Consider the following 12,403-nt stretch of genomic DNA (forward strand, 5'->3'; position numbering starts at 1 on the left):
AATTGGCACACCGATAGTGAAAGTTATAGGTAAATGGTCAGAGAGCTGACAATCAAATATAACATTAACCATATCGGCGGTTAGTATATATAATATATACTATATTATATATACTATATATATATTATATATATATATATATATATATATATATATATATATATATATATATATATATATATATATATATATATATATATCTATATATATAAAAATAAGTTGTCTGTGTGTGGATCTGTGGATGTGTGGATCAGGTGACGTCATGTTTCGGCTGACGTCATGAAATTAGTTGCCATCATTTTTGCTTTGAAGGTGACGTCATTCAAGTTATATAAGACATATGTTCGCCGTCATGTTTCGGCTGACGTCATGAAATTAGTTGCCATCATTTTTGCTTTGAAGGCGTGACGTCATTCAAGTTATATAAGACGTATGTTCGCGTAGAATTCTATTAATGCTTAAGTTTATAATGACTGATGAAGATGCTCAAAGAGTCTATGCCAAAAAACTTGCTGCTGATAGAGAAAGTCAGAAAAGAAAGCGTGCCGAGGAACTACCAGAGCAACGCGAAAGCAGACTTGCTGCTAAAAGAGAAAGTGAAAAAAGAAGGCGTGCCGAGGAACTACTAGAGCAACGCAGAAGCAGACTTGCTGCTAAAAGAGAAAGTGAAAAAAGAAGGCGTGCCGAGGAACTACTAGAGCAACGCAGAAGCAGACTTGCTGCTAAAAGAGAAAGTGAAAAAAGAAGGCGTGCCGAGGAATCAAAAGACCAGCAGGGAAACAGGCTTGAGGCTGATAGAGAAAGAAAGAACAGAAAGCATGCCGAGGAACTACCAGAGCAACGCAGAAGCAGACTTGCTGCTAAAAGAGAAAGTGAAAAAAGAAGGCGTGCCGAGGAACTACTAGAGCAACGCAGAAGCAGACTTGCTGCTAAAAGAGAAAGTGAAAAAAGAAGGCGTGCCGAGGAATCAAAAGACCAGCAGGGAAACAGGCTTGCTGCTGATAGAGAAAGTAAGAAAAGAAAGCGTGCCGAGGAATCAGAGCAATCTGAAAGTTATCGCCTGGCATTCAGGTACAACCCAGTCGATGATTATAGCTTGAGTAGATGTGTTCAAATCGGGACAATGTCTAACATTTGTCCCTATTGCAAGGCCTTGAAATTCAATGGTGAAACAATGGGAATGTGTTGCGCCTCAGGAAAAGTTAAACTTCCTCTATTGGCTGCACCACCAGAGCCATTGAAGACTTTCCTTACTGGAACTAAGTCAGAATCTAAGCGTTACTCATAAAATTGTTATTTCCGCTTACAAAACGCCTCCTGGCCAACATGTGCGTAGATACAATGCTCCGACTATCGACGAAGTGGCAATCGTTATGGTCGGTGATCAGTTTTTACCTCGAGATATTATTCTACATAAGCGAAACGCTCAGTTGTTAAGAATTGCTGAAACTCATCGATGCTACGATGCCCTACAATATCCTATCATTTTTTGGGATGGAGCCAACGGCTATCACTTTAATATTAAATTGATGAATCCAGCCACTAACAAAGAAATGAATAAGAAATGCAGTGCAATGCATTATTATTCCTATAGACTAATGATTCGGCAGGATGAAGAAAATTATATTTTAAAATGCCGTGAATTGTTTCACCAATTTATGGTTGATATGTATGCTAAAATTGAATCAGAACGTTTGCTATATATCCGCCTGAATCAGACCAAGCTCCGCTCTGAACAATACATTCATTTGCGAGATGCAGTTATAAATGACGGTAATACCACAAACGTTGGAAGATTAACAATTTTACCTTCGTCATATGTTGGCAGTCCCCGTCATATGCATGAATATGCTCAAGATGCTATTGCGTATGTTCGTCTCTATGGTCGTCCAGATTTATTTATTACATTTACATGTAATCAATCTTGGGACGAGATACTGCAGCTTTTACTTCAAGGACAATCGGCGGTTCATAGGCATGACATTACGGCACGTGTCTTCCGGCAAAAGTTGAAATCACTGATAAACTACCTTGTAAAACATGAAGTGTTTGGGTCAGTGCGATGCTGGATGTACTCAGTGGAATGGCAAAAACGAGGTTTGCCACACGCACATATACTAATCTGGCTACATAAAAAAATTACTTCAAACGAAATTGATGATGTGATTTCCGCTGAAATACCTGATAAAAATGTCGATAAGGGGTTACATGATATTATTGTAAAAAATATGATACATGGACCTTGCGGTGCACTGAACGAAAATTCACCATGCATGGCCAAAGGAAGGTGCACAAAGCAATATCCTCGACTTTTAGTACCCAAAACAATTACTGGCAATGATGGTTACCCACAATATAGAAGAAGATCTACTGAAGATGGCGGTAAAACAGCAATAATAAAGAAGCGTAACGGTACCACCATCGAAGTAGATAACCAGTGGGTTGTTCCATATTCCCCTTTATTATCAAAAACATTTAATGCACACATAAACGTTGAATACTGTAACTCCGTAAAGGCAATCAAATACATATGTAAATACGTCAACAAAGGCAGTGACATGGCAGTTTTTGGCTTGCAGTCCGAAATCAAAGATTTCGATGAAATCGTAGAATATCAGGCTGGAAGATACATAAGCAGTAATGAAGCTGTTTGGCGAATTCTTTCATTTCCGATACATGAACGTAGTCCAGCTGTTGTTCACTTAGCGGTACATTTACAGAATGGTCAACGTGTTTATTTCACGGAAACCAACGTGCAACAAAGAGTCCTGAATCCACCGGATACAACATTAACAGCTTTTTTTTCGCTTTGCAAAAATGATTCTTTTGCAAAAAAACTGCTGTATACTGAAGTGCCTTCGTATTACACGTGGAATACTAAAAATAAAGTATTTGAACGTCGAAAACAGGGTAAGTCAGTCGACGGCCAACCTACCATCTTCAAAGATACCACGATAGGAAGACTCTACACCGTTCACCCCAATCAACATGAATGCTTCTTTCTACGCCTGCTTTTGGTGAATGTACCCGATCCGACATCCTTTGAGTATTTGAGGACTGTAAATGGTACTATACATGACACTTACCGTAGTGCATGCCAAGCTCTGAATTTATTGCACTGGGATAACTGCATCAATGACGCGTGCGAAACGTCAACCCCAAGTCAAATTCGTGCATTGTTTGGCATCATTTTAACAACTTGCTCTCCATCAGCTCCTACAGATTTATGGGAAAAATATAAGTCAAAAATGTCCGAAGATATACTTCATCGAAAACAGTTAGAGACGTCAGACATGACTTTTGATTTTACACCAGAAATTTATAACTACACTTTAGTTGTTATAGAAGATTTTTGCATAAGTATGGCAAACAAACCTCTTCAGGGTTTGGGAATGCCTTCACCTAACCGTATCGCTGCTGTTTCGACATGTGTAGAATTGGATCTTGAACAAAGTTACAGTACGAGTGATCTATTGTCGTATGTACAAAATAACATTTCCAAGTTAACGTCGGAACAAAAAGACATTTATGATACGATAATGCATTGTGTCGATAACAACGTTGGAGAAATTTTCTTTTTGGATGCGCCAGGAGGTACTGGTAAAACGTTTGTGATAAAACTGATTCTGGCATCAATTCGATCTAAAAATGATATAGCGTTGGCAATTGCGTCGCCCGGAATAGCCGCAACATTGCTGCCTGGTGGAAGAACTGCTCATTCCGCTTTGAAATTGCCTCTGAACTTGCATTCTACAGAAACTCCCACGTGCAATATTTCCAAATCATCTGGGATGGGTAAAGTATTGCAGCAATGCAAACTTATTATTTGGGATGAGTGCACAATGGCACACAAAAAATCGCTCGAGGCTCTGGATCAATGCTTGAAAGATTTGCGAGGGAAGTCGAAACCCTTTGGCAGCACCTTAATATTGCTTGCGGGAGATTTCAGGCAAACATTACCTATAATACCTAGATCAACTCCTGCAGACGAAATGAATGCTTGCCTGAAAAATTCTAATTTATGGGCACACGTAAAAACATTAAAATTAACTACAAATATGCGTGTCCGATTGCAAAACGATGACTCTGGTCAAACATTTTCAGATCAATTGCTGGCAATGGGAAACGGAAAGCTCCCAGTAGACTCAATTTCAAGACGTATACAACTACCTGCTGATTTCTGTAATTTAGTGACGTCCAAAAATGAATTGATTGAAAAAGTATTTCCGAATATTCTAAAAAATTATAAAAATAATAAATGGCTAAGTGAAAGAGCGATTCTTGCACCCAAAAATATAGACGTCCACGAAATCAACAATATTGTTTTGACCAAGATTCAAGACCAGGCAGTCCTTTACAAGTCAGTCGACACAGTTTTGGAACCAAATGAAGCGGTTAATTATCCATCTGAATTTTTAAATTCCATAGATCTTTCAGGGTTTCCACCACACGTGCTACAACTAAAAATAGGCGTACCAATAATATTGTTACGTAACATAAACCCACCAAAGCTTTGCAATGGCACTCGACTTGCCGTAAAAAAAACAATGGAAAACCTAATAGAGGCCACAATCCTGACAGGGCCTTTTGAGGGTGAGGCTGTTCTTATTCCTCGCATTCCCATGATTCCAACAGATCTGCCTTTTCAATTTAAAAGATTGCAATTCCCAATTCGATTAGCATTTGCAATCACCATTAACAAAGCTCAAGGTCAATCATTAGAAAAATGAGGTATTGATCTTAATACTGATTGTTTTTCCCATGGACAATTGTACGTTGCATGTTCGAGGGTCGGTAAACGTGACAATCTATTTATATGCAGCGAGAATTGGACAGCGAAGAATGTTGTATATTCGCAAGTTTTACGCAGTTAATTTGTATTTCGGAACCAAATGAAGCGGTTAATTATCCATCTGAATTTTTAAATTCCATAGATCCTTCAGGGTGTCCACCACACCTGCTACAACTAAAAATAGGCGTACCAATAATACTTTTAAGAAATATCAACCCACCAAAGCTTTGCAATGGCACGCGACTTGCCGTAAAAAAAAAACAATGGAAAACCTAATAGATGCCACAATCTTGACAGGGCCTTATGAGGGTGAGGCTGTTCTTATTCCTCGCATTCCCATGATTCCAACGGATCTGCTTTTTCAATTTAAAAGATTGCAATTCCCAATTCGATTAGCATTTGCAACCACCATCAACAAAGCTCAAGGGCAATCACTAGAAAAATGCGGTATAGATCTTAATACAGATTGCTTTACCAATGTACAATTGTATGTTGCATCTTTGAGGGTCGGTAAACCTGACAATCTATTTATACGCACAGACAATGGGACAGCGAAGACTGTTGTATATTCACAAGTTTTACGTAGTTAATTTGTATTGTATCTATCTATCTATCTATCTATATAAAAACGAGTTGTGTGTATGCATGTTTGTTTGTTTGTAAAAAGAGCGTTTGCATATGACGTCATTATTAGTACATACGGCTTTGTATATGGACAGACAATGGGAAAGCCAAGAATGTTGTATATTCGCAATTTTTACGTAGTTTGAAACACATATATAAATCTATCTATATTCACAGGTGGGACACAGGGACACAACTACAATGGCGCGTAACTAATATGGCGCGTAACTACAATGACGCGTAACGACTTACGCGAACCCCCACCAACTAGGTGTTGGGGTGGCGCGAAGCGCCACCCCAACAGCTAGTATATATATATATATATATATATATATTGAATTTGGTCAATTTTTGACCAATCACGACGATACTGCCCCGCTGAGGAATCACGTACTAGTGGACTACTTCAAGAATCCGAAATTGGCACACCGATAGAGAAAGTTATAGGTAAATGGTCAGAAAGCTGACAATCAAATATAACATTAACCATATTGGCGGTTAGTATATATAATATATACTATATTATATATGCTATTATATATACTATATATAATATATACTATATTATATATACTATATATTATATGTTATATATATATATATATATATATATATATATATATATATATATATATATATATATATATATATATATATTGGATTACTCATGACGATATGCTGTTCAGGCTGTTCCAAGTTTTTGTTTCCATGATTAGAGAAAATCTAAAATCAAAACACATTATTTAAATTTTTCAAGTTTCTGAGTTGAACTCTTTATTTTTTCCAGTTCCGTATAGAAATAGGCTTCACTTCTAGCTTTATTTATCTCTATAATCAGCCTAAGCATATCTTTTATACCGGGAAACTTCACATCTAGTTCGTTAATTTAGAATTGTTACAAATGGTTATAACTTATCTCGTCCCCATATTTTAATTTTTCTTACGAACGAGAGCCCCAAGGATCGTTTCTAAATGACATTAGGGGTTTCATTTTCCTTGTTCATTTCTTTCCCTGTTCCTCTTTGATACAGTTAGCCGATGGTAAACGGTGTTTGAGTCTATTGGGCACTCAATAAAATTATTGAGCCATTTCATGAAATGCAACTTAGCCGATTGTAATTTAAAATGCTAGGATGTGTTTCAATTTTAGGCCCACTAATGCCCACTGACAAGCCCGTGGACATTTTCTAAGTTACCAACTTCTGTGTCTATACGTTGACTCCATTAATCTATCTCTCTATCTTTATCTATCAAATGAGGAAAGACGTTTTTTAAGGCACACTTCTTGAAAGATTCTCAGGGAACAATATTGACAGTGATATTTTTTATTGTTCAGGGGAACACTTTCAACAGTTTGAGAGTATCCAGTGTACCTTTTTTGTATAGTGCAGCATATAGTGCTGATACGTTGGGCATTGATTTTTATTAGGATTGCTTACTTTTAAAATCGAATGAATAGGTTGAAACTGTATTCCTTTAAAAGTGAAGAAATGATATAAACATGAAATAATCTATAATTTAAAATAATTGGAAACTGATGAGAGAGATTTGGCACTTAAAGTAGGCTCAGTTGGACCTACAAGTCAATAGCATGACTGACAGTGCAGCACCACTCAGTAGAATTTGCAAAAAAACACACAAAAAAAAGATATCTAGGGCTTGTTTAATTTGTAGAACATGGTCTAGGATAGTTTTAAAAAACAAACAAAAAAACAAAAACAAAGCATAGATATGCCTAGATTGCCCCTTTTGCTGAAGTGGTTCTTCTTGCCTTTGGTCCATTTGAAAGAAGATTACAGATAACATTTTTAATATCTTAAAGCTGACTTAATGGTTTTGTTTAGTGATGCTAGTTGGTTCTGGGAATTGTTTGATGGAGATAATATTTAATTTATTGTCTTTTTACTCCATGCCCCTTGCTCAAATTTAGAAAGCGAAATATAAATTTTCAAAGCTGAAAAAAGCTCTTGTAAGCTGATTGAGTGGTAGTACGCCTTGACCGCCCAAGTGGGATTAGGCATTGCTGTCAGGTCGTGGGAATAACAAGAAACCTGCTCAAGACCCCTTGAGGGTTGTCACTACATTCACTAAGGGTATGTAGAGGGTAATTAGTTGTGCCTTATATGATAAGCAATGCAGTCTTTGAAGGATTCTTATATGTTGGAAAATACTAACCACCCATTAGTGATTATCTAGTGGCATAAGATCGATTAGTAAATCCTTGTATTATCCAGTAATCTTACTGTGGCCTCATGCATGGCAAAATTTTAACCTTTCAATATTCTTTCTAAAAGTCAAAAATTAGCTGTTGACATTCCTAATTAGTTAGCCAGATTTTAATGATTGTCAAGTCCCAAACAGTTCACTATAGTAGTTTCTTGTTGTAACGTCAAATGATTAAAGGCAATAAAAATGTTCTGATTCGTCAGTCTTGACTAAGCCTTAAGCATCCAAGGAAATAAATATATATATTTTTCATCTGAACAGCCTAAAATATTTTCCACAACAAGCTGCTTTGGGACTTACAGTTCATTCACGGTTAAGTAGTACAATAAATAAAAAGACACTTTGTATTGCCAGGATATGGCAATGGTCGTAACCTGGTTTGGGAACGGCATGGGAGTTCAAGTTCAAACTTTTGGCTTTATTTTTGAGCGGGAATGTTGGAAGGAGCTTATGAACCAACGATTTTAACTTTATTGAGGGGACATATAAGGTATAAATATTTTGTGTTAATCTTTATGCAACTTCAAGCTCCTGAGGGACTAATACACGTGGAAGTAGTGATGTAAGTCATAAGACAATGCATTTACCCAGTTCAACAAAATACAGTATCTGCCATAGCTTATGAGTGTGTGGATCTGACCGTATGACAATCATAAAAAACAAACATATAATTAAATAACCGAGACAACAAGAAATGTGATTTAAAATAAGGAAAACTGTTTATGAGGAACCATTTTTCGGGGCATTTGTTAAAAATTCATAATTGAAAGAATCCAAAAAAGAGAATATGAAAAACTGATGCGAGACAGGGACTGAAAATTACTATCACCAGCTGCACTAGAAATAAAAAAAAAAAGTTTAAAACGAGCTGCATTAAAATTTAGATATTTCAAGTAGACGTTAGTTAGGTAATCAGTAAATATTGTTTTATGAGGTTCTATAAGGCCTTAAAGTTCAACTCATAATTGACATTACATGAATTAAAAAAGCAAATTATAACTACACAAAAGCGATATTGGTATATTTAACTGGATTCAATAATAACGTTAGACAAGTTATGTCTAACGTTACAAACTTAACCTACAAAATTATGTAGGTGCATTCCTTTTGGTTCAAATAAAAAAAAAACAATATTTAAATAAGAATTTTTATAATTCCAGACCAGAAATTCAATTTTATTTTATAAAAGAAAAGAAGAAAAACTGACATAAGTATTCCTATTAATGCTAAAAGAAGCAATTTAAGAAGGACTACAAATTTTATGAGATCTAGCTTTTACATAAAACTTTTTATGAATGTCCTGCCTAAAGCGCAAACATTTTATTTTTAAAATGGCACATAAAAAAACTCTTTTAGGTATTGGGTAGACCAATTTGGCTTGCACATTGACCATACTGAAACTCACGACTCTGGAAGATACCAATGCATAGCTTTCAATGTTGCTGGTTCAAGGGAAACATCTTCTGCTGTTCTCACAGTTCATAGTAAGTGGAAGCTGACTATGTCTTTTTGTAGTAGTTGAACGATCGATTAATGAATTTTAGCATGAACTTAAGCTGCTTTTGGCGTCCATGTTTTGGCGTGAACTTAAGCTGCTTTTGGCGACAATTTTGGCGTCCATGTTGCCAAATTGACAATTAAAATTTTATTTTAATGAGTGTGTTGATGGTAATTCGAAATAAAATATATTCATAGATATTTCCTGGATTTTGTAAGAAGAAAATCTAAGAATTAGATAAGGTGTTTCATTTCACACGCAACTTTTATATTTTGAAGTTTCAGGTTTCTTTTATGTATTGAATGCCACTATTATCTTACTCAAATCCCAGCTGTGAAAACGATTCTATTGTATTTAATGAACGTAATCTGCTTGAGTTTTGTATTAGTGCTAAGTATGTAACCATATTTTAGATATGGTATTTCATGTGCTAACCAAAAAGCTCTTCAAAACCCAACTCTTTCTACATCAATTTACAGCTGTATGTTATCAGCATTGACCAGTTACAGGACTTCATGACTTTAATATTTCTCCTAACTGCTGTATAGATTGCCATTTTTTGTTGTTTTACTAGATGTAACCACACTCCCCCAAGGCACTGTTGGTTCTTCCATACGCCCAAGAATTATTTATCTGATACTTTTGAGATTTGATATTGATAATTGTGTTTTCTAATTTAATTTAAATTGTTAATTGTTTTAAAATGTGAGTAAATTTCCGAGTGTAACTAATAATGAAAATTTCTCTTTACTTTTTGTCAACCACTTTCAATTATGTTACTTGTACAACAGTTGTATGATCTTAAATTAAAAATCCATTAGAGAGCGCACCAATTTTCCTAGAAGCAACAGAAAAAATCAGGTGAGGAAAAACCAGCAGTCAACTTTCATCTCTTGAGAAATTATTCCTTTCAGCTCTAAATTGGGATGGGGTTCCATATAAACTTACGAGGGGAAGGTAATAGGAAAAGACTTCCCTTGTGAATAAAGGATTTTTGAAGGAAGGCGTCAAGAAAGGAGTATGTTCGTTCCACCATTGGTGATTTAAGACGTTCATAGGGCACCAAGGAGATTTTTATTTAATTGGAGTCTAAACAAGAAAAAAAAATAAACCAAAAGACAAGAACATTCTTTAGATGACATGAGATAATACTGTTTTGAAGTTTCTGTACTTTTAAGAATAGCAGCAATGAAAAGAGAAATGCGTGTTGAAAATCTGGAGAACCTTTATGTTCAAAGAAAGAACATTTTAAAGAACACGTTTTTTTAACGGAAAGCAAGGAGCGGCATTAAAACTTAAAACGAACAGAAATTACTTCTTATATGAAAGGGGCTGCTTCCTCATCAACGCCCCCCTCTTTACGCTAAAGTTTGACTTTCTCTTAACTCTACTTTATAAAACAGTAAAAAACTCCGCAGATGAATAATTAAAACGAAATTTGCATATTTATTTTTTTGGCTAAATGGCTTTCTCGTTGTTTTGATCGAATGATTTTGAGAAAAAAAGGAGCGGGGGAGGAGGTCTAGTTTTTTACGAATGCTTTTATTAGTAAAAGATATACGTAACTTACAAATTAGCTTACGTAACAAACTTCTGTATTCTCATGTTGTTATTACGTACATGAGTACCTCGCTCTTAACACTAAAGCTTAAATTTTGTCCCAATTTCTTGAGAATGACCCCTGAATCACAAAAGCCGTAGAATAAATAGTTGAAATTAGTAAAAATACTTTAGCGTGAAGAGCGGTGTATTGAGGGGGTAACCCCATTATATGTGTAATAATTTCTGTTCGTTTTAGGTTTTAATGCATCTCCTTACTCTCAGTTGAATAAACTTTTATCATATTTATTTTTTCATTGTTTTTTTTTTTTAAATAATGCTAGAAAATCCTGCGCTCCCTTCATGAAAATTTTCTCCCCCCATGACAAATTCCTCCAAGGAAAAGTCCCCCAGCATATCCTCCTCTTCTCTACCCCCCCCCCCCTAAACCTGAAATTCCCCCTGAAAACGTCTGTACACTTCCAAATAACCATTACTATACGTAAGCACTGGTCAAAGTTTGTAACTTGTAGCCCCTCCCACGGGGACTGTGGGGGAGTAAGTCGTCCCCAAAGACAAAGTTATAAGGTTTTTCGACTACGCTGAATAAAATGGCTATCTTAGAATTTTGATCTGGTAGTTTTGGGAAAATAATTAGCGTGGAAAGGGGCCTAGGTGCCCTCCAATTTTTTTGGTCACTGAAAAAGGGCACTTTTCATTTCCTTTAGAATGAGCCCTCTCGCAAGATTCTAGGACCACTGGGTCGATACGATCACCCCTGGAAAAAAAACCAAAACAAAAAACAAATAAACATGCATGTGTGATCTGCCTTCTGGCAAAAAATACAAAATTCCACATTTTTGTAAATAGGAGCTTGAAACTTTTACAATAGGGTTCTCTGACACGCTGAATCTGATGGTGTGACTTTCGTTAAGATTCTATAACCTTTAGGGGGTTGTTTCCCCCTATTTTCTTAAAAAAGGCAAATTTTCTCAGGCTCGTAACTTTTGATGGGTGAAACTAAACTTGATGAGACTTATATATTTAAATTAAAATTAAAATACGATTCTTTTGATGTAGCCATTAGTATAAAAATTCATTTTTCTTTAGTTTTGGTTACTATTGAGCCGGGTCGCTCCTTACTACAGTTCGTTACCACCAACTGTTTGATAACCTGTAGGAAATAGCTTACAATACAAGTTTCAGTTTCATAGATTTTTTTTATATTGATATTTGTTATTTGAAGGAAAGCTTTATCTTTTTCGTGTCAAACGAATTAGTTTTGGCAGTAAAATATAAATTGATTTTGATTTTGGTTTTAAAACGAGTTTTCATTCATTTGCACATTTTTCGCTAAATGTCAAATCGTGAATATTTATTGCATTCATACTGGTATAAAACCCGCATCTTTTCAAGCCTCTTTTCAGATATTAGAAGGTTTTTCTTCTGATTTTCAAATTTAACAGGAAGTTAAATTTAGGAAGTGTTTAACTTCCTAAAGGATCTACATTTTAAACTTTATGCTATAAATGGTGAGCAAATACGCAACTCGAAAATAAACGCTAGGTACAGTATTGAGGGAGGGTACCTTCAAACCCAAAACCGATTATGTGCATAGGAAAAGAAAATAGAGTAACTTTTCAGTGAAAGAATTTTTTTATGAATCCACCCTACCCGAAAAGATATTGCGAATTTACCCTAAACGGAAGGTTAATGTTGGGTCT

The 12,403-nt window shown here is 35.6% G+C and overlaps 1 protein-coding gene across 1 annotated transcript in view; it reads left to right on the plus strand.

Annotated features, from left to right (window-relative positions):
* LOC136025758 (roundabout homolog 2-like) overlaps positions 1-12,403 on the plus strand; it is a 124,778-nt gene that overhangs the window by 53,695 nt on the left and 58,680 nt on the right. The window contains exon 5 of the mRNA XM_065701745.1: positions 8,999-9,126. Within this exon, the coding sequence (XP_065557817.1) occupies positions 8,999-9,126 (128 nt within the window). The remainder of the gene's footprint in view (positions 1-8,998; positions 9,127-12,403) is intronic.

This window comes from Artemia franciscana, chromosome 4, assembly GCF_032884065.1.
Source record: "Artemia franciscana chromosome 4, ASM3288406v1, whole genome shotgun sequence".
NCBI classification, from domain to species: Eukaryota; Metazoa; Arthropoda; class Branchiopoda; order Anostraca; family Artemiidae; genus Artemia; species Artemia franciscana.